Raw genomic sequence first — 24,299 nt, 5'->3', positions numbered from 1 at the left:
GACATACAAGACCACTGATAATCTCCCTCGATCTGGGGCTCCACGCTAGATCTCACCCCGTGGGGTCAAAATGATCACAAGAACGGTGAGCAAAAATCCCAGAACCATACAGGGGGACCTAGTGAATGACCTGCAGAGAGCTGGGACTAAAGTAACAAAGCCTACCATCAGTAACACACTATGCCGCCAGGGACTCAAATCCTGCAGTGCCAGACGTGTCCCCCTGCTTAAGCCAGTACATGTCCAGGCCCGTCTGAAGTTTGCTAGAGAGCATTTGGATGATCCAGAAGAAGATTGGGAGAATGTCATATGGTCAGATGAAACCAAAATATAACTTTTTGGTAAAAACTCAACTCGTCGTGTTTGGAGGACAAAGAAAGAGTTGCATCCAAAGAACACCATACCTACTGTGAAACATGGGGGTGGAAACATCATGCTTTGGGGCTGTTTTTCTGCAATGGGACCAGGATGACTGATCCGTGTAAAGGAAAGAATGAATGGGGCCATGTATCATGAGATTTTGAGTGAAAACCTCCTTCCATCAGCAAGGGCATTGAAGATGAAACGTGGCTGGGTCTTTCAGCATGACAATGATCCCAAACACACCGCCCGGGCAACGAAGGAGTGGCTTCGTAAGAAGCATTTCAAGTTCCTGGAGTGGCCTAGCCAGTCTCCAGATCTCAACCCCATAGAAAATCTTTGGAGGGAGTTGAAAGTCCGTGTTGCCCAGCAACAGGCCCAAAACATCACTGCTCTAGAGGAGATCTGCATGGAGGAATGGGCCAAAATACCAGCAACAGTGTGTGAAAACCTTGTGAAGACTTACAGAATACATTTGACCTCTGTCATTCCCAACAAAGGGTATATAACAAAGTATTGAGATAAACTTTTGTTATTGACCAAATACTTATTTTCCACCATAATTTATGGATTTTTTTTGAAATTTTGTCTGTCATAGTTGAAGTGTATCTATGATGAAAATTACAGGCCTCTCTCATCTTTTTTAAGTGGGAGAACTTGCACAATTGGTGGCTGACTAAATACTTTTTTGCCCCACTGTATGTAGCCTCGTTTAAATGTCTCTTCTCACAACATTAAGATGGATTGATAATATATTATAGAATGCATGTCACATTGACGATACCTGTGGGAATCTGTGACAAGTAGATCTTGGTTGAAATACTATTAAAAATCATTCAAATACTTTTAGCTTTCTCTTTAGCCTGCCTGGAGTGCCAGATGGGCAGGGTTTGCACTTTTGATACTCTATCGGTTCCATTGCTCCAGAAAAGCTCAATCAAGCCGAGCTAAATGTGATTTGATCTGATTACAATTCCATAAATCATTGGACTCTATCTACAGTATACTATTAGAATGTGTCCTATGAGAGAGTTTTGCCCTAAGATTGAAGATCTTTGGCCAGGTGTAGAATAGAGGTCGACCGATTATGATTTTTCAACGCCGATACCGATTATTGGAGGACCAAAAAAAGCAGAATTTTATATATATATATATATATATATATATATATATGTAATAATGACACTTACAACAATGCAGAATTAACACTTTAATTATTAACTTAATATAATACATAAATACAAATCTATTTAGTCTCAAATAAATAATGAAACATGTTCAATTTGGTTTACATAATGCAAAAACAGATTGTTGGAGAAGAAAGTAAAAGTGCAATATGTGTCATGTAAAAAAGTAAGGTTTAAGTTCCTTGCTCAGAACATGAGAACATATGAAAGCTGGTGGTTCCTTTTAACATGAGTCTTCAATATTCCCAGTTACGAAGTTTTAGGTTGTAGTTATTATAGGAATTATAGGACTATTTCTCTCTATACCATTTGTATTTCATATACCTTTGACTATTGGATGTTCTTATAGGCACTTTAGTATTGCCAGCCTAATCTCGGGAGTTGATAGGCTTGAAGTCATGAACAGTGCTATGCATCCCAGCATTGCTAAGAGCTGCTGTTTGAATGAATGCTTACGAGCCTGCTGCCTATCACCGCTCAGTCAGACTGCTCTATCAAATATCAAATCATAGACTTAATTATAATATAATAAAAACACATAAATACGAGCCTTAGGTCATTCATATGGTCAAATCCGGAAACTATCATTTCAAAAACAAAACGTTTATTCTTTCAGTGAAATACGGAACCGTTCCGTATTTTATCGAACGGGTGGCATCCATAAGTCGAAATATTGCTGTTACAATGCAAAACCTTCAATGTACTGTCATAATTCCGTAAAATTCTGGCAAATTAATTACGGTCTTTGTTAGGAAGAAATGGGGCCACCTGGCTCGCAACGAGCCAGGTGGCCCCAAACTGCTGCATATAGCCTGACTCTGCTTGCAAAGAACGCAAGAGAAGTGACACAATTTCCCTAGTTAATATTGCTTGCTAACATGAATTTCTTTTAACTAAATATGTAGGTTTAAAAATATATACTTGTGTATTGATTTTAAGAAAGGCATTGATTTGGATGGTTATGTACATTGGTGCATCGTCAGTGCTTTTTTCACAAATGCGCTTGTTAAATCATCACCCGTTTGGCTAAGTAGGCTGTGATTCGATGATAAATTAACAGGCACCGCATTGATTATTTGCAATGCAGGACAAGCTAGTTAAACTAGTAATATCATCAACCGTGTGTAGTTAACTAGTGATTATGTTAAGATTGATTGTTTTTTATGAGATAAGTTTAATGCTAGCTAGCAACTTACCTTGGCTCCTTGCTGCACTCGCGTAACAGGTGGTCAGCCTGCCACGCAGTCTCTTCGTGGAGACTCATGCAATGTAATCGGCCATAATCGGCGTCCAAAAATGCCAATTACTGATTGTTATGAAAACATGAAATCGGCTCTAACTAATCGGTCATGCCGATTAATTCGGTCGACCTCTAGTGTAGACATTCAAAAGACACTTCTATGGGATTCAATCATGATTGGATCTGGCTGATGATGTGATTTCAAATAGTATCTGATTACAATTCCATTAAACATTGGACTCTATCCACAGTCTACTATTGGAATGTGTCCTGTGAGAGAGTTTTGCCCTAAATGAATGAGATTGAAGGTCTTTGACCAGGTGTAGAGGTTCAAAAGGCACTTCTTTGAGATCCAATCATGATTGGATCTGGCTGAGTTCCCTTAGAGTTGGACAAAAATATTTTTGTCTGTGTTGTCGCCAAATGTACAAATACATTGGTTGTTTATTGCCATAATGGGAAATTCAATCAAAATATGTGATGACCTATTTCAATGCCATGCCAGTGATTCCTGGATGATACATTATATTTCCATCACATCAAGAGTGACTTAGAAGGGTTAAGTGCCTTGCTTAAGGGCACATCAACATATTCTTCACCTAGTTAGCTCAGGATGCAAACCAGCAACCTTTCAGTTACTGGCCCCACGCCCTTAACTGCTATGCCACCTGCCGCCGTAGATGATTGGATTAGTTCTATGGTTCAAAGGGTTTTCATAGATTGCATCCAAACCCATTTTCTACTAAATACTGTATATACACTGAGTATACAAAACCTTAAGGAACCCTGCTCTTTCCATGACATAGACTGATCAGGTGAATCCAGGTGAAAGCTATGGCCAAAATCCAAAGTCTTGAGAGAATTGAGACATGGATTGTGTATGTGTGCCATTCAGAGGGTGAATAGGCAAAACAAAAGAGGACCACCGGGTTGACATTCACTCTCTATGCTAGCTATCATTGTATTTTTGGCAGGTTTTTTTCCCAGGAAAATCCATCATCAACATGATTACCTTTTCCAATGGAACATATTTATTCCTGAAGGGTTTCACACACAAATGTCATATAAAACCACAGTGGAGGCACTAGTTATTTTGATTGTATGGGAAATGTCTGAATGCAAAACAGTCACAGAACACCCTGTACTGTAATGTAAAGCCCCTACAGGGCTGCGCTCTCATCTTTGTATTGAAACAACGGATACATGCTCTTTCCCTTGATGAATGACAAACAGTCTACTGTTTATATCACTTGAATTGATGATGGATTTTAAAAAGAAATTCAGACGGAATTGAGATAGTGTTAAGTAATGTCCGTATCAGAATATGAATTTCGACATAAGCCCTCAGATAAACAGTAAAACTGTAAGCAGCTTTTTTATTGGCCTGCAGGTCCCAGATCTGTTGATATCATCTCAACTACTTGTCATGCTAAACATGATAACACAAACAGATCTGTGACCAGGCCAGCTTTTCATTTGCTTCCTGCTATCTTCCATGACCACATGGAGGAGAAAGAGACGGAGAGGGCTTTTCCGATGTGGGCAAGGAAAAGCCCCTAAAATATTCCAGAAACATCCAAAGTGTGTCAATCAGGGTTGGGCTGGCTGTGAGGTGTGCAACTGCTGTGTGTGTGTGTGCATGCAGCTGAGCATGTGTCTCCACTGTCTTGACAGTTACCTTTCCTGACAGAGAGAGAGAGAGAGAGAGAGAGAGAGAGAGAGTGAGAGAGAAAAGAAGAAGAGAAAGGAGAGAAAGAAAATACCCCAACATCAAGTACACAGTGATTGTTCCATTTATCCCAGGAGTAACCCTATTGTAAAAAAAAAAACGAAACAAAAAAACGCAATTTCAGCTCAAGAGAAAAACGGTTGTAATCTTTTAGATGTGTGTGAAGGTTTTGAGAGAGCAGGCAAGAGAGGGATACCCCTATTGCATAAACAAACATTTCTACTCAGCAAAAGGGAGGATTTGATGTGTGATTGTTGTGTATGCAGAAAGAGGGATGCCCCTACAGCTGCAAAACCACTGCAGCTATATCAACTGTTAGGTGTGAAGGGTACCCTGCCTGGCTCTTCATTTGCAGTGAGAAAGAGGAATACACCTTCAACTGCACAGGATACTGTTTTGAAAAAGCACCCAGTGATTTTCTCAGTACAGTATATCCAACCCCCTCTCTATTCAGCAACTGAAAGCCTTACGTATCGTATGTCTGAGAATACGCCTTATTCTCAATAATGGTGCCCTAGTAACACCCACAGCTTTGCTTGTTCTGTACATGTAGCATAACATCTTGCATCCCACTGTTGGCTTGCCACTGAAGCTAAGTAGGGTTGTTCCTGGATGGGAGACCAGATGCTGCGAGAAGTGGTGTTGGATGGCCAGTAGGAGGCACTCTTTCCTCTAATCTAAAAAAAGATCCCATTGCTGTCTTTCAGATGGGACATTAAACAGGTGTCCTTACTTGCTGTGGTCACCAAAGATCCCATGGCACTTATTGCAAGAGTAGGGGTGTTAACCCTTGTGTCTTGGCTAAATCCCATCATCCCCAGCTTCCAATTGGCTCATTCCTCTCTGCTGTAACTATTCCTTGGGTTGTTGCTGTAAATGAGAATGTGTTCTCAGTCAACTTACCTGGTAAAGAGAGGCCAGTAGCCTTATATATGGGTTGAAAATGACACATCTGGGCACTGTTAAGTGTCTATATTGGAATGCAGTACCTTAACATGTTAAAAATGGCAGGCCCTGTGTTTCACAGCACTGTATGGGTTTTGACTGACAGCCGTTCTGAATTTGAGCACCACACGCAACAAGAAGTTGCCCCCATCCGTCATGCTAATTGAGCAACTTTATCAAAATATTGGTTGTCTGAGCGAGGTAAATGCTGTAAATTAAGAGGACTCAATGAATTTTGAAAGATGAGATGTTGAGGAGTATAATAAATACCGCTTCGATGTCATAAAAGCAAGCAAAACACCAGTCCAAATGTGCAACTTCACATTTCCAAATCATAAAACTCATGTAATATACAGTGTCAACGTTCATGAAGACTATGGTTGTTGTACAGTTACCAGATGACATGGTGTCATAACCTGGGTTGTTCTGAACAGAATGAGCCTGGTTGTTGTACAGTTACCAGATGACATGGTGTCATACCCTGGGTTGTTCTGAACAGAATGAGCCTGGTTGTTGTACAGTTACCAGATGACATGGTGTCATACCCTGGGTTGTTCTGAACAGAATGAGCCTGGTTGTTGTACAGTTACCAGATGACATGGTGTCATACCCTGGGTTGTTCTGAACAGAATGAGCCTGGTTGTTGTACAGTTACCAGATGACATGGTGTCATACCCTGGGTTGTTCTGAACAGAATGAGCCTATGTTTGTCTATCGTGAATTAAATTCACTGTGAAACACGCACCTGGGTGCACGCATAATTCCTTTCTATGCACACCAAAATTACAGTCTGTTGCCCTGTGAAAAGCCCAGATAAGTAAGATCGTAATTTATAACTTAGCTAGTCATGTTGGAAATAGAACAAGCTTTCAAATGATGCCCATCTTACCCAGATTACGATTTATAATGGACCGGTTTTGAATTGCGTAAACAAAAACATTTCAATGCAGTCCTATTCATATAGGCCAATTCCCACAAGTATAAAGGGTTAACTTAACATTTCACGGCCACACATGTAGCGGCGTATGCGAATGTCTGCCATCAATTGGCAATCGTGAATAATGTATTGAATATTCAGTCTGAGGACCTACGAAGGCTTGCATAATAGATAGGAGTAGATTTCTTCAGCTCCACTCGTACAGAAGGACTGAAGTGCTCCAATTCTGCCATGATGAGAAAGAATGCCTGTGGCTTCTATCTCACATTTAAAGGCATTTAAAGGGATCCCAAATTACAGAAATACAAGTGGCCAGGTAAACAAAAACAAAGCCTGGATTGCTGTCTTACCTTGTTCATAGACTCCTGGCAGGGTAAGGGAACCAATATGTCATTGGGTAGCTGCTGGATTTGCATTTCAGCTATGGTTTTGCTGGTTTTCTCCGTTTTTTTAAATCAAACTGGTGTCACTTTGGAAATAGTGGGGAAATGAGTCCCTGGGCTACAGGATACAGTGCCTTTGGAAAGTATTCAGACCAGTTGTCTTTCTCTACGTTTTGTTACGTTACAGCCTTGTTCTAAAATTGATTAATAAAAAAAAATCCCCTCATCAATCTACACACACTACCCCATAATGACAAAGCAAAAACAGGTTTTTAGAAATGTTTTCAAATTTATTACAAATATAAAACTGTAATATCACATTTACATAAGTATTCAGACCCTTTACTCAGTACTTTGTTAAAGCACCTTTGGCGGCGATTACAGCCTCGAGTCTTCTTGGGTATGACGCTACAAGCTTGGCACCTGTATTTGGGGAGTTTCTCCCATTATTCTCTGCAGATCCTCTCAAGCTCTTTCAGGTTGGATTGGGAGCGTTGCTGCACAGCTATTTTCAGGTCTCTCCAGAGATGGTCATTCGGGTTCAAGTCCGGACTCTGTCTGGTTCACTCAAGGACATTCAGAGACTTGTCCCAAACTCCTGTGTTGTCTTGGCTGTGTGCTTAGGGTTGTTGTCCTGTTGGAAGGTGAACCTTTGCCCTAGTCTGAGTTCCCGAGTACTCTGGAACAGGTTTTCATCAAGGATCTCTCTGTACTATGCTCCATTCATCTTTCCCTTGATCCTGACTAATCTCCCAGTACCTGCCGTTGAAAAACATCCCCACAGCATGATGCTGCCACCACCATGCTTCACCGTAGGGATGGTGCCAGGTTTCCTCCAGACGTGACGCTTGGCAGTCAGGCCAAAGAGTTCAATCTTGGTTTCATCAGACCAGAGAATCTTGTTTCTCATGGTCTGAGAGTCATTTAGTGTCTTTTGGCAAACTCCAAGTGTGCTGTCATGTGCCTTTTACTGAGGAGTGGTTTCCGTCTGGCCATTGTACCATAAAGGCCTGATTGGTGGAGTGCTGCAGAGATGGTTGTCCTTCTGGAAGGTTCTCCCACCTCCACAGGGAAATTCTGGAGCTCACCTCCCTGACCAAGGCCCTTCGCCCCCGATTGCTCAGTTTAACTTAGTGGTCAACGAGTCTTGGCTTGGTTTTTGTTCTGACGTGCAACTTTGCATTGTGCCAAGTGTATGTCTTATTTTCTCTTTTAAATCACTACTTTCAAACAGTATCCCATTAATAGACAGGACAACAAAAAGAGCAAATAATCAGAACACTATCTGATATGTTTAACTGTGGGACCTTATGAAGACAGGTGTGTGCCTTTCCAAATCATGTCCAATCTACAGATGGACTCCAATCAAATTGTAGAAACATCTCAAGGATGATTAATGGAAACAGGATGCACCTGAGCTCAATTTCGAGTGTCATAGTAAAGGATCTGAATAGTTGTGTAAATAAGGTATTACAGGTTTTTATTTTTCATAAATTAGTAAAAAAGGTATTTCTGTTGTCTTTTATACATTTTATACATTTGCAAATATTTCTAAAAACCAGTTTTTACTTTATCATTATGGGGTATTGTGTGTAGATTCCTTAGGAAAACATATATTTAATCAATTTTAGAATGAAGCTGTAAAGTAGCAAAATGTGGAAAAAGTCAAGGGGTTTCTGAAGGCACTGTATCCTTGCTCCTTACACATAAATGCAAAGGCAGACAAAATCAAGGACATTCAATGTAGAACTGTAACATTTTAGTCATTTGTGACCGATCACCTTGATTCAGTCTAATGTAGCAAATTTAGAAATTGTGTTTTTACATTGGATTGGATAAATGCAGAGACACAGAGCTACAAAATGGTATATCATACACTGCATTTGTGTAATTCTGCTTTGAAAGTTGATCAACTTGTAAACCTCACTTTTGAGAAAATTGCCTTTGAATGTTTTGTCTACACCCATTCAGCATCGTTCACATCCTCTTAAGCTTTAGCCCCACCCATCTCTTTAAGGGTTGATCCATGCATTCTGTACTAGAAATAGCAGTCAAGCACCCAAGCTAACTGGCTAACTTGCTAGCTACTTCCAGACACAAATGAGAGAACTGATCACTGAACATTACTCGCCCTAGCAGAGCTGGTTAGGCTGTTATGTTATCCAGAGCGTTGGTGACTGCAACTGTGCTGTCAGATTGTGCTGTCACACTCAGACGAGAGTGCACTAAAATCGGAGTAGATTGCCAGACTAAATTTAGGAACTCACCCAAAATGGTTACTTGCATAGTGGAGTCTTCTGTTAAGACATGTAGCTAGCTAGCTAGCTAAACAATGGACCATAATCCCAACTCATGACATTACTACCCTGCATGAATCTGCAGGTAGCTAACCAACCAGGTTCAATGTTAGCTAGCTAACATTAGGCTATAACTAGCTAAGCAAATGGCTCTGAGATACGAATAATACGATCATACACGTAATGTTAGCTAGCAAGCCAGCCAGCTAATGTTAGCTAGCTAGCTAACAGTGCACTTTAGCTTGAATTGAAAATGAATTAGAAATGTGTAATATCTGAAATACACCTAGCTAGACTATCTTATATCTTATACATCATTGTTGGACGCTTCTCCCTGTCACAGATGCCATGGTTGCCCTTAGTTTGAAGATGTAACCCGGAGACAGGTGTTTTCTCCATCTCCTTATCTATCATACTCTGTATCCACTGATTTCAAAACTTGGTCCCCCAGAAAGTGAAGAGCAGTTCTACTAAGCAATATATTTTTTCAAAAGCCACGTTAGACAGGATTACCTACACATATTAACCAGCTCAAATAGACAGAAGCGTGCTATATGGCAGACCAATCCGAACTCATCTCTCTGCATGTCCAGCCCACTCATTATCTCAGCCAATCATGGCTAGCGGGAAGGTTGCCACCTTTTTCTGTGGCTAAACCAACTAGGCTCGTAATTTAACAATTGTATTCATATTTACAGATGGCATTCAAGTTTGATATTAAGGCACAGGAAAGTTCACATATTCCAGAAGGCATTTCTGGCAAAAAAAGGATTACGTTCAAAGGGCTCTCCTGTGAAGTAGTGACCCGCGACATACGCCTAGTTTCCTGAAACGGGTCACATTTAGCAGACACTCTTATCCAGAGTGACTTACAGTTAAGTGCCTTCCTCAAGGCAACCATTTGGGTTCTGGCGCAATGCTCTTAACCACTAGTCTACCTGCTGCCCCAAGACACACACACACACACATGGTCACACAGTTGTGCACACACACACACACACACGCCTCTGCACACTGTGTGCTAGCGCAGCGAGCTCTCAGCTCTGTCTCCATTTTAATTATTACAAATCGGCCTCTGCTGAACTGTCTGAGGAATCAATCTCACTCTCTGAGATTGTTTTAAACGCTGCTGATCAAAGTCTTTAATTGATTGGAGGAGGACATCTTAGTGTGTCTGCCTGGTTGTTCTCACTCAAGGGGATTGTGCTCTCATTAAAAATCCATGTGAAAGTGCATGTGTGTGTGTGTGTGTGTGTGTGTGTGTGTGTGTGTGTGTGTGTGTGTGTGTGTGTGTGTGTGTGTGTGGCCCATGGGGATGTGTGAAACTTACTCGTCAGCCTGAAGTGTCCCCACATCAGCCTGAAGTGTCCCCAGCAAATAGCTACCTTTTTGCGTGATGGCCTATGTCCTTTACTTGTGCTGGCCTATGAAGTCTTCATAAATGTAGATATCAATTCATGACATCTGAAAATCCTGTGGTCTCTATGCTGGCTCAGCGTTAGTGTCCCATACTCTTCAGTCAGAGAGAGAGGGCGATGTCAGGAGTTTTTGTCAATTGCTTTGGTGCAATTGTCAGTCCTTTAGTGGCTGTACTGGGTAGAGAGGAACCAGGCTCTGAGGGGTGACCAGTCCTCTACTGACTGTACTGGGTAGAGAGGAACCAGGCTCTGAGGGGTGACCAGTCCTCTACTGGCTATACTGGGTAGAGAGGAACCAGGCTCTGAGGGGTGACCAGTCCTCTACTGACTGTACTGGGTAGAGAGGAACCAGGCTCTGAGGGGTGACCAGTCCTCTACTGGCTGTACTGGGTAGAGAGGAACCAGGCTCTGAGGGGTGACCAGTCCTTTACTGGCTGTACTGGGTAGAGAGGAACCAGGCTCTGAGGGATGACCAGTCCTCTACTGGCTGTACTGGGTAGAGAGGAACCAGGCTCTGAGGGGTGTCCAGTCCTCTACTGGCTGTACTGGGTAAACTAGAAGAACCAGGCTCTGAGGGGTGTCCAGTCCTCTACTGACTGTACTGGGTAGAGAGGAACCAGGCTCTGAGGGGTGACCAGTCCTCTACTGGCTGTACTGGATAGAGAGGAACCAGGCTCTGAGGGGTGACCAGTCCTCTACTGGCTGTACTGGGTAGAGAGGAACCAGGCTCTGAGGGTTGACCAGTCCTCTACTGGCTGTACTGGGTAGAGAGGAACCAGGCTCTGAGGGGTGACCAGTCCTCTACTGGCTGTACTGGGTAGAGAGGAACCAGGCTCTGAGGGTTGACCAGTCCTCTACTGACTGTACTGGGTAGAGAGGAACCAGGCTCTGAGGGGTGTCCAGTCCTCTACTGACTGTACTGGGTAGAGAGGAACCAGGCTCTGAGGGGTGACCAGTCCTCTACTGGCTGTACTGGATAGAGAGGAACCAGGCTCTGAGGGGTGACCAGTCCTCTACTGGCTGTACTGGGTAGAGAGGAACCAGGCTCTGAGGGTTGACCAGTCCTCTACTGACTGTACTGGGTAGAGAGGTTAAGAGAACACGGCCATTAAGGCCAGATTGTTTCTCAAGATGTTCAAACGTTCATGGATTACATGTTGTTTTTTCTTCAACTTTATTTAACCAGGTAGGCCAGTTAAAAACAACTGACCTAGCCAAGATAAAGCAAAGCAGTGCGACAAAAACAACAACACAGAGTTACACATGGGATAAACAAACGTACAGTCAATAACACAACAGAAACATCTATATACAGTGTGTGCAGATGTAGTAAGACTAGGGAGGTAAGGCAATAAATAGGCCATAGTGGAGAAATAATTAAAATCTAGCATTAACACTGGAGTGATAGATATGCAGATGATGATGTGCAAGTCGGGGGATACTGGGGTGCAAAAGAGCAAAAATAACAATATGGGGATGAGGTAGTTGGGGGGGCTATATACAGATGGACTGTGTACAGGTACAGTGATTGGTAAGCTGCTCTGACTGCTGATGCTTAAAGTTAGTGAGGGAGATATGTCTCCAGCTTCAGTGATTTTTGCAATTCGTTCCAGTCATTGGCAGCAAAGAACTGGAAGGAAAGGAGGCCAAAGAGGTGTTGGCTTTGGGGATGACCAGTGAAATATACCTGCTGGAGCGCGTGCTGCGTATTTTGGTTCCTGACTTCCCTGAAAAGTTGCATATCGCGGGGGCTATTCAATGCTAATGCAGTATGCCACAGAATGTTTTGTGATGGTCAAGGGCAGTCAAGTCTGGATTGAACCAAGAGCTATATATGTTCTTAGTTCCACATTTTTTGAATGGGACATGCTTATTGAAGAGGAAAGCACTTTTAAAGAACAACCAGGCATCCTCTGCTGACAGGATGGGGTCAATATCCTTCCAGGAGACCCGGGCCAGGTCGATTAGAAAGGCCTGCTCGCTGAAGTGTTTTAGGGAGCGTTTGACAGTAATGAGGGGTGGTCGCATGACTGCGGTCCCATTACGGACGCAGGCAATGTGGCAGTGATCGCTGAGATCCTGGTTGAAGAGAGCAGAGGTATATTTAGAGGGCAAGTTGGTCAGGATGATATCTATGAGAGTATCCATGGTTACGGATTTAGGGTTGTACCTGGTAGGTTCCTTGATAATTTGTGTGAGATTGAGGGCATCTAGCTTAGATTTTAGGATGGTCGTGGTGTTAAGTCTGTCCCAATTTAGGTCACCTAACAGTTTGAACTCTGAAGATGGATGTGGGGCAATCACTTCACATATGGTGTCCAGGGCACAGCTGGGGGCTGAGGGGGGTCTATAACATGCGGCAACAATGAGAGACTTGTTTCTGGAAAGGTGGATTTTTAGTAGTAGAAGCTCGAACTGTTTGGGCACAGACCTGGATAGTATGACAGAACTCTGCAGGCTATCTCTGCAGTAGATTAAAACACCGCCCCCTTTGGCAGTTCTATCTTGATGGAAAATATTGTTGTTGGGGATGGAAATTTCTTAATTTTTGGTGGCTTTCCTTCAGACAGGAGGATGTAAAGGCTGGTGGAGTGTGCTAAAGCAGTGAATAAAACACATTTAGGGATGCGGTTTCCGATGTTAACATGGATGAAACCAAGGCTTTTACGGTTACAGTTACGGTTACGGTTAAAGTCAACAAATGATAGTGCCTGGGGAATGGGTGTGGTACTGGGGGCTACAGGGCCTGGGTTAACCTCTACATCACCAGAGGAACAGAGGAGGAGTAGGATAAAGGTACGGCTAAAGGCTAAAAGAACTGGTTGTGTAGTGCGTTGGGAACAGATAATAAAAGGGGCAGATTTCTGGGTGTGGTAGAATAGATTCAGGGCATAATGTACAGACAAAGGTATGGTAGGATGTGAGTGCAGTGGGGGTAAACCTAGGCAATGAGTGACGATGAGACAGCTTGCATCTCTGGAGACACCAGCTAAGCCAGGTGAGGTCTCCCCATGTGGGGTGTGTGACAAAAGAGCCATCTAAGGCATGTTGAGCTGGACTAGGGGCTCTACAGTGAAATAAAACAATAACTAACCGAAACAGCAGAAAGCAATGTGTATTGACATTAGATAGAGGCATGTGTAGCCGAGTGATCATAGGGTCCAATGAACAGCAATAGGTGAGTCCGGGAGCCGTTCGGTAGTCGCTACTATGCTAGCCGAGTGGGAGGCACGGCGTTCAGAAAGCTACCGGTCCGGGGCTAGCAGATGGGTCTTCGGAAACATCGCAACGGAAAGCCTGTTGAAACCACATCGGACGATTACGTCGGCAGACCAATCGTGATGGATCGGCTGGGCTCCGTGTCGGCAATAAAGGGTCCAGACCAATTGGCAAAAGAGATATTGTATTCCACGGATTAGCGGGTATACCTCTTCGGCTAGCCGGGAGATGGGCCTAGCTCGAGGATAGCTCAATGCTAACTGGTGCTTGCTTCGGGACAGAGGCGTTAGCCAGCGGTATCCCCTCGGTTTCAGCTAGCTAGCTGAGCTGATCCGGTGTAATGGCACAGAGTGGCAGGAATCCGGTGATGGTGGAGAAAAGCAGTCCGACATGCTCTGGGTTGATATCGCGCTGTGCAGACTGGCAGGTATTGACCGAGCTAAAGCTGGCTGGTGTCCAAGCTAAAGGTGAATACCGCTAGCCGTGGCTATTTTTAATGTATAAAAATAGCAGATCCGTGCTACATTGGGTGAGGTGGGTTGCAGTAAAATATATTTAGATCGTAGGTGGAAAGTGAGATTAAAATATATATGAAAAAAATGATAAAACCGACTATTTACATGGGACAAGACGGGACAAGACAAACACACGTTTGACTGCTACGCCATCCTGCAGGATGACCAGCAGGGTCAGATAATAATCACAGTGGTTGTAGAGGGTGCAACAGCTCAGCACTGAAGGAGTAAATGTCAGTTGGCTTTTCATTGCCGAGCATTCAGAGGTTGAGACAGCAGGTGCGGTAGAGAAAGAGAAAGAGAGAGAGAGAGAGAGAGAGAGAGAGAGAGAGAGAGAGAGAGAGAGAGTCAAAAACAGCAAAAAATAAATGTATTTTTCAGATATAATTACAACATAGGTGAACTGTAATCAAATGAAACAAATGTTTAGTAGGCACTAGTTTGCATCAAGCATGTCTTGAGCATAGATTCTCATCGACCTTGCAGTAAATGTCCTCATTGTTCATGCAACTGTGGAAAAAATCTTTTGGCATGGAGAATCAAAGCCTGACATAGGTCTGAATTTATGTCATGGCACTCTCATTGGGATGGTAATCATACACCTTCCATCTGTATTGTAATCATGTATTGTATTTTACACTATTGTAGTGGTTGTGTGTGGCAGTGGCAATACCAGAGTTCTGGGTTCGATTCCCACTGGGGTCACATACAAAAATGTGTGGACTCGAAGTTGTCACTTTGGATAAAAGCACCTAATATGCATTGGCAATTCTACCTTTTTTACACACACACACACACACACACACACACACACACACACACACACACACACACACACACACACACACACACACACACACACACACACACACACACACACACACACACACACACACACACACACACACGTGATTATTCATCTCCTCAGGGCTTAGTGAGAATCAAATCTGGCCTGATAGCTGTCTCTACGATAAGGCTAATGTGGAAGGCATTAGGCCCTTGGGTAGACCACACACACACACCCACACACACAGGAGGCACACATCCACACATACAGGTGAAACACACATACAGGCAGCACACACACACACACACACACACACATGCTAAGGTGTTGTACATAGATGAGTGCATTATGTTAATTTCTGTGGAAAATGTGCATGTATAAAGAGTTCACGGCAAGACCTCCCAATGTGGTGGGTGGAAGCAGCTCTTAAAAGCGTACTACCTGTTCCAATACCAACATCTCACTCAAACATCCACGTTTAACTACAGGAGCTAAGACAATTGTTTCAGTTAAATTATTCTGATTTGAAAATGACTTGAACATCCGCTTGAACTCTTATCTGTAATTATGAATGATAAAATAGACTTTAAACCAGAGTACTCCCCCTGCTCTATTAAGACAGTAAAGGCCATATTATCCCCCAATTCACATGACAACCCTTTGAGGAATTTACAGTGCAACATGAGCCATGGTTTCCCCTCACAAGAGAAGATAACTGAAGAGGGTGCTGTTGAGTTTGCTATCATATTAATTTAATCACATTTGATTGGGCAGATTTCTGCGTAAGGCATGGCATATATGCAGTACATTTTAGCTACATGATTTGCCTCTGGAAATTCACAATGGTCATTAATCAATCATAAAGAGTTAGGTACTTTGTTTTATGCAATGGTTTTCAAACCAGACACAAACAGTGGATTATGAAACAATATATTCAAACAATTTCCACATAAGAATGGTTTGGTTGCTCTTTACTCTGTGATCCTTTACCTCTGTTCTCTACATTTACAGTATATGACAGTTCATATAGAGATTTGAATATTTGTTCTACGTCTATGTATATGAAGTGTTTCTTTGGTGCAGCATTTGTGTGGTAGAGTCCTCTTCTCTCTCCTTCGGTTGAAAGTATAAATTATCTTGAGCTGGTCTAACTACTTGTATACTGTTGCTAACCTCTCTCTCTCTTTTTCTCCCTGCTTCCCTCTCTCTCGCTGTGTTTCAGATCCCCAGCTCAAGGGTATAGTGACCAGGTTATATTGCAGGCAGGGATACTACTTGCAAATGAACCCAGATGGTTCTCTCGATGGGACCAAGGATGACAGCAGTAACTCCTGTGAGTATACAGTCTCTTTATCTATCCTGCTACAGCAGTGGATCCCAACCAGGGGTACTAGGACCCCTGGAGGTACTTGGCCTATCCACAGGGGGTACTTGAGAAGACTCATGAGACCACAGACCTACTGGTAAAATGCACATGAGGGGGTACATCAGGGGTACTCCGGGCGGAGCAAAAATCAGTTGGTGGTACAGCAACCGAAAAAGGTTGGGAACCACTGCTACAGGGTCAACAAGTTGTCAAATTGCATACATTCGTGTGAAACTGTTTAGTATGCATGGCCAATACTCCATTCTAAGTAGTATGCAAGTCTAGATATTATGCAAGTCTAGATACCACAGCTACTGTGGTGTCTCATAATCGGCAAATGAAGATCTCTTTTTGTTGTATATGTTGTATGATTTGAGATAAATAATGGTCAATTGTTTACACATGGTTGAGGTTGATAAATCTATAATTTTATCTGTCCATGATGACAATCTATAAAATCAAAATGCTGAGCTTGTCAACACATTGATTTAGTCTCCCAACCTCACCTGTATTATATAGAAAGCAGATGGGTTCTTCTCTCTGAGATGGAAAGTGGTCCAAGAAACAGTGGGCTAGCTCGAGAGAAGAGAGTATTCTTAGCTCTTCGCTGGCACAGCTTCCTTAGTGCTCCAGGCTAGCTGGTTAATTTGATTTCAGTATGTGGCGCTAACTCTAGCTTGACACTGCTTTGTCTCTGTGTCTGTCACTAGGAGCAGAGATGACACGTGTCGCTTCCATAGACCTATAGAACCTTGTTTATGGATATACAAGGGGCACCTACACATACACACATGCACACACGATAGAGTTCATAAATAATATGGTATGAAATATAATTAAATACGTGAATATGTTATGTTACTAAAGCAATGATTGGAAGATCAATAGTCAGTTGGACCAAAGAATCCATCCATATTTTATGTCACTAATTAAGAAACAATATAAACTATTCATGGGTTTCACAGTCATGTCATTGTTATGAACGTTCACAGAGGACTGAGGACCAACTTTTCTAAACAGGTGTTAATGACGATGTTGTCTAAATTACACTACATTGTCTTATAAATACGATGACATTGCTAAAATAGGCAAATCATTTTTGGAGAAACAACTTTGTCATCATGAACATGTCATCAGATTTACTTTAGATAGATGGCAATGTTGTCATTGACAAGCAAAGTTAGTCAAAAATATCTAGCAATGCTAATGTCAGTTAGCTAAAACGCCATTGCTCTCCCTTCACAACGTAGCTAGCTACGTTACGACATCTAGTCAATATGATGACATCACAATGATGACAAAAGGTTTTCCTACTAATTATTTGCCTCCTTTAGAAATGTCATTGATTTTCCAAGTCACCAAAATTTGCTTCATCAGCACCAATTGATAATTCATTGAGTAGACTGTTCAGTTCGACCTCTTTCAACTTTCAGCAATGTAGTGACATGTTGTTAACACAGTAACAACATTTGCACAACACAGTATCAGCCAAAATCCCTATTCCATATTTGCTCAATGCCTCTAAAAACCCAGTGTCCATACATACAGTGTCTTCGGAAAGTATTCAGACACCTTGACTTTTTTCACATTTTGTTACGTTACAGCTTTACTCTAAATGGATTATATATTTTTTTAAATCCTCAGCAATCTACACACAATATCGCATAATGACGAAGTGAAAACAGGATTTTAGAAGTGTTTGCAAATGTATAAAAAACAGAAATACCTTACTTACTTAAGCATTCAGACCCTTTGCTATGAGACTCAAAATTGAGTTCAGGGGCACCCTATTTCCATTGATCATCCTTAAGATGTTTCAACAATTTTATTGGAGTCTACCTGTGGTAAATTCAATTGATTGGACATGATTTGGAAAGGCACACACCTGTCTATATAAGGTCCCACAGTTGACAGTGCATGTCAGAGCAAAAACCAAACCATTAGGTCGAAGGAATAGTCATTAGAGCTCAGAGACAGGATTGTGTCGAGGCACAGATCTGAGGAAGGGTACCAAAATATTTCTGCAGCATTGAAGGTCACCAAGAACACAGTGGCCTCCATCATTCTTAAATGGAAGAAGTTTGGAACCGCCAAGACTCTTCCTAGTACTGAGTAAAGGGTCTGAATACTTATGTAAATGTGATATTTCAGTTTTTTAAATTTCTAAAAACCTGTTAAGGTATTGTGTGTAGATTGATGAGGGGAATAAAACAATTGAATATTTTTCAGAATTAGCCTGTAACATAACAAAATGTGGAAAAAGTCTAGGGGTCTGAATAATTTCAGAAGGCACTGTACGTCTCACATCCCTCACTCTGCTCTACCTACTGTACATCCACACCAATACCAATTACCTCAAATGGTCAGGAGAGCTTATTACTGTGCATCTAAATCAGCCATACACACACTGGCTGTATCCCAAATGGCACCCTATTCCCTATACATTGGTACAACCTATAGGGCTCTACACAAAACTAGTGTACTATGTTGGGAATAGGGTGCCATTTGGGATGCGACTGCTTAGTGTCGCTGCCAAGACTAGCCCTGTTATTTCTCAATCAGTACAAACAAAATGGCCATTACCTAACAAGGCCAAAGTGTGTTCTACGGTCAAAAAGGACCTATTAAATCAGCCACGCCCCTATGGTGGCTCCAGTTTTTCCAGTGCTACTTCCCAGGTCCATCAATGTTGCAAAATTATACTTTAGTTTCATTGTTTGCTAGCTGATTAGCTAGCTCTTAGTGCTGAGCGATTAAGCAAAGTCTTTATTTTGGGGGGGTTCAGTTACTTGAATTCCATGTATTTATTTTTTTGTGAGCTCAATACTTCTTTTCTCTAGATAGAATTCATTGCGCCTGTTCTTTCTGGCCATGGAGAGAGGCGGATACACACACAGACCATATGAGACCACATGAGAGAGGAATGACACAACACAACAACGCGAGGGAAAGAGACAGTGAGGTAGCTCTACCTGATTGATGGTTGAAGTAGTTGGTAATAAGCAGTCTACTTTGAAGAACTAGTCAAATGATTTGGGCAGCCAGCTAGCTACTACTAGCCTAGTTAATTAGGATGACTCATTCAATGGGGAGCACAGCGATAAAGTGAGATGGTTGTCTGTGTGGCTGGTTGCTACTACCTGAGCAGAGATGAGATGATGACTTAAGGAATGAAAATAATGAAGTCATAAAAAATATAAGTTATACACAGCTGAAATATATTATTAAAGTAATATAATTAATGTGCTTAAATGATGGTTAATAAATGATAAGCAGTAATGGGAATTCACCACCATCATGGTGCTCTTGGGAATTGTTTTATTCTGTGTTGTTACAGCATTCAACCCACTGTCAGTGTCAGGAAAAAGGCAGGTGATGGCTGAGGAAAGTTATGTTAATCAGATAAATGCGTGTTAATTAGCTAAGTTAGCTAAATTATGAATATAACGTTCATCTGCTGTCTACATCAGGATAGGATTTGAGACCACTAGTTAGCTCCAAAAGTAGTTAATAGCATTGACTGCATGCTGACAGTGCATTCAGAGCCATCCAGTGGCTAGCCACACTACAAACTTAATTTTACCAGGTTTCAGTAAAGCAATTGTAATGACAGTCCACCACAACATATCCAAGAGTCTCCTGGTCAGCAAGGGGTAGTCTGTGTGTAATTTAATTCTGTATTGAAAATACTATTTGAAATCATTGTTTATTTATTTTTAATTTAAAAAAAAAAAAAAATCACATTTACCAGGTAGGCTAGTTGAGAACAAGTTCTCATTTACAACTGCGACCTGGCCAAGATAAAGCAAAGCAGTGCGACACAAACAACAACACAGAGTTACACATGGGATAAACAAACATACAGTCAATAATACAATAGAAAACAGTGTGTGCAAATGAGGTAAGATAAGGGAGGTAAGGCAATAAATAGGCCATGGTGGCGAAGTAAGTACAATATACCAATTAGACACTGGAGTGATTGATGTGCAGAAGATGAATGTACAAGTAGAGATACTGAGGTGCAAAGGAGCAAGATAAATAAATAAATACAGTATGGGGATGGGGTAGTTGGATGGGCTATTTGCAGATGGGCTATGTACAGGTGCAGTGATCTGTGAGCTGCTCTGACAGTTGGTGCTTAAAGCTAGTGAGGGAGATATGAGTCTCCAGCTTCAGTGATTTTTGCAGTTCGTTCCAGTCATTGGCAGCAGAGAACTGGAAGGAAAAGGCTGCCAAAGGAAGAATTGGCTTTGTGGGTGACTAGTGAGATATACCTGCTGGAGCACGTGCTACGGGTTGGTGCTGCTATGGTGACCAGTGAGCTTAGATAAGGCGGGACTTTACTTAGCAGAGACTTGTAGATGACCTGGAGCCAGTGGGTTTGGCGACGAGTATGAAGCGAGGGACAGCCAACGAGAGCGTACAGGTCGCAGTGGTGGGTAGTATATGGGGCTATGGTGACAAAACGGATGGCACTGTGATAGACTGCATCCAATTTGTTGGGTAGAGTGTTGGAGGCAATTTTTTTAATGTAAGTAAATGTAAGGGGTGCGTAACTGGTGGCAGGGAAGTCAGACGCAGGAGAGCCGAACTAGGTAATAGCCGGAGCAGTTTAATTGCAAAACCAACGGCATCAAGAAAATATCAACATGGGTACATACCCGACGCGCACCAGTAAACATGTGCACAAGCACTTACAACAAACAATTCCACACAAAGACATGGGGGGAACAGAGGGTTAAATACACACAATTAATGTGGGAAATGAAAACCAGGTGTGTAGGAAAACAAGACAAAACAAATGGAAAAGTGGATCGACGATGACTAGAAGACCGGTGACGCCGACCGCCGAACGCCACCCGAACAAGGAGAGGAACCTACTTCGGTGGAAGTCATGACAGTAAATGACATCGTCGAGGATCTGTAGGATAGTCAGTTTTACGAGGGTATGTTTGGCAGCATGAGTGAAGGATGCTTTGTTGCGAAATAGGAAGCCGATTCTTGATTTCATTTTGGATTGGAGATGCTTAATGTGAGTCTGGAAGGAGAGTTTACAGTCTAACCAGACACCTAGGTATTTGTAGTTGTCCACATATTCTAAGTCAGAACCGGTGATCCTGGACACGCGGGCAGGTGCGAACAGCGACCAGTTGAAGAGCATTCATTTAGTTTTACCTGCATTTAAGAGCAGTTGGAGGCCACGGAAGGAGAGTTGTAATGGCATTGAGGCTCGTCAGGAGGTTAGTTAACACAGTGTCCAAAGAAGGGCCAGAAGTATACAGAATGGTGTCGTCTGCTTTGAGGTGGATCAGAGAATCACCAGCAGCAAGAGCGACATCATTGATGTATACAGAGAAGAGAGTTGGCCCGAGATTTGACCCCTGTGGCACCCCCATAGAGACTGCCAGAGGTCCGGACAACAGGCCCTCCGATTTGACACACTGAACTCTATCAGAGAAGTAGTTGGTGAACCAGGCGAGCAGTCATTTGAGAAACCAAGGAATTTGAGAATCCTGGCCTTGGCTAGGTCGATGAATACGGCTGCACAGTAATGTCTCTTATAGATGGCAGCTATGATATCGTTTAGGACCTTGAGCATGGCTGAGGTGCACACCTGACCAGCTCTGAAACCAGATTTTATAGTGGAGAAGGTACGGTGGGATTCGAAATGGTCAGTGATCTGTTTGTTAATTTTACTTTCTAAGACCTGAGAAAGGCAGGGTAGGATTGATATAGGTCTGTAGCAATTTGGGTCTAGAGTGTCTCCCCCTTTGAAGAGGGGGATGATCGCGGCAGCTTTCCAATCTTTGGGAATCTCAGATGGTACGAACGAGAGGATGATCAGGCTAGTAATAGTGGTTGCAACAATTTCTGCAGATAATTTTAGAAAGAGAGGGTCCAGATTGTCTCGCCCGGCTGATTTGTAAGGGTCCAGATTTTGCAGCTCTTTCAGAACATCAGCTATCTGGATTTGGGTGAAAGCTAAATGGTGGAGGCTTGGGTGAGTTGCTGTGGGGGGTACCGGGCAGTTGACCGGGGTAGGGGTAGCCAGGTGGAAAGCATGGCCAGCCGTAGAGAAATGCTTTTCAAATTCTCAATTATAGTGGATTTATCGGTGGTGTCAGTGTTTCCAAGCCTCAGTGCAGTGGGCAGTTGGGAGGAGGTGCTTTTCTTCTCCATGGACTTTACAGTGTCCCAGAACCTTTTTGAATTTGTGCTTCAGGATGCAAATTTCTGTTTGAAAAGCTAGCCTTAGCTTTCCTACCTGCCTGTGTATATTGGTTCCTAACTTCCCTGAAAAGTTGCATATCACGGGGGCTATTCAATGCTGATGCAGTACGCCACAGGATATTTTTGTGCTGGTCAAGGACAGTCAGGTCTGGAGTGAACCAAGGGCTATATCTGTGCCTGGTTCTACATTTTGTGAATGGAGCATGCTTATTTAAGATGGTGAGGAAGGCACTTTTAAAGAATATCCAGACATCCTCTACTGATGGGATGAGGTCAATGTCATTCCAGGATACCCAGGCCAGGTTTATTAGAAAGGCCTGCTCGCTGAAGTATTTTAGGGAGCGTTTGACAGCGATGAGGGGTGGTCGTTTGACCGCAGACCCATTACGGATGTAGGCAATGAGGCAGTGATCGCTGAGATCTTGGTTGAACACAGTAGAGGTGTATTTGGAGGGAGAGTTGGTTAGGATGATATCTATGAGGTTGCCCTTGTTTACGGATTTGGGGTTGTACCTGGTAGGTTCATTGATAATTTGTGTGAGATTGAGGGCATCAAGCTTAGATTGTAGGATGGCCGGGGTGTTAAGCATGTCCCAGTTTAGGTCACCTAGCAGCACAAGCTCTGAAGATAGATGGGGGGCAATCAAGTCACATATGGTGTCCAGGGCACAGCTGGGGACAGAGGGTGGTCTATAGCAAGCAGCAACGGAGAGATACTTGTTTCTGGAAAGGTGGATTTTTAGAAGTAGAAGCTTGAATTGGTATGCCACAGACCTGGATAGTATGACGGAACTCTGCAGGCTATCTCTGCAGTAGATTGCAACACCGCCCCCTTTGGCAGTTCAATCTTGTCCGAAAATGTTGTGAAGGGTTTTCTCCAGTGGTTTGAATGGGGAATTGGTCTGTCTGTCTGTCTGTCTCTGACTCTGACTTTGTCCCCCTCTGCCGCTCTTTCCATCTTTCTGTCTTCCAGCTTTGTTCAACTTGATTCCTGTGGGTCTCCGAGTTGTTGCGATTCAGTCTGTGAAGACAGGGTTATACATCTCCATGAACGGGGAGGGCCATCTGTACACATCAGTGAGTAACAGTCTATTCTATTCCATTTTATTCTGTTACATTCAACTGTATTTTCAGCTTCTGTAATATTTAAGGCATGAAGGAATGACACACACAGGTCATGCAAATAATAATTCAAGAAACAGTCAATATACATTACATGCAAGTGGGTATTGAGAGCATTCGGAATGTTTCCAGATCCCTTGACTTTTTCCACTTTTTTGTTACGTTACAGCCTTATTCTAAAATGTATTAAATTGTTTGTTTTTTTACCTTATCAATCTACACACAATACCCCATAATGACAAAGCAAAAACTGATTTTTTTTCTCCAAATGTATAAAAAAAACGAAACTGAAATATTCAGACCCTTTACTCAGTAAACTTTGGCAGCGATTACAGCCTTCAGTCTTCTTAGATATGACGCTACATGCTTGGCACCTGCATTTGGGGAGTTTCTTCCATTCTGCTCTACAAATCCTCTCAAGCTCTGTCAGGTTGGATAGAGGGAGCCTTGCTGCACAGCTATTTTCAGGTCTCTCCAGAGATGTTCGATCGGGTTCAAGTCCGGACTCTGGCTGGGCCAGTCAAGGAAATTCTGAGACTTGTCCCAAAGCCATTCCTGCATTG

At 42.6% G+C, this 24,299-nt stretch overlaps 1 protein-coding gene across 2 annotated transcripts in view; it reads left to right on the top strand.

The window, feature by feature from the left end:
- fgf14 (fibroblast growth factor 14) overlaps positions 1 to 24,299 on the top strand; it is a 330,991-nt gene that overhangs the window by 246,363 nt on the left and 60,329 nt on the right. For both annotated transcript variants that reach the window (XM_031805610.1, XM_031805611.1), the window contains exons 2-3: positions 16,240 to 16,350; positions 23,588 to 23,691. In XM_031805610.1, coding sequence (XP_031661470.1) covers positions 16,240 to 16,350; positions 23,588 to 23,691 — 215 coding nt within the window. The remainder of the gene's footprint in view (positions 1 to 16,239; positions 16,351 to 23,587; positions 23,692 to 24,299) is intronic.

The sequence above is a fragment of the Oncorhynchus kisutch genome, linkage group LG26, assembly GCF_002021735.2.
Source record: "Oncorhynchus kisutch isolate 150728-3 linkage group LG26, Okis_V2, whole genome shotgun sequence".
In the NCBI taxonomy this organism is placed as follows: Eukaryota; Metazoa; Chordata; class Actinopteri; order Salmoniformes; family Salmonidae; genus Oncorhynchus; species Oncorhynchus kisutch.
The sequence above is the reverse complement of the archived record's forward strand: the minus strand, read 5'-3'. Positions and strand labels throughout refer to the sequence as shown.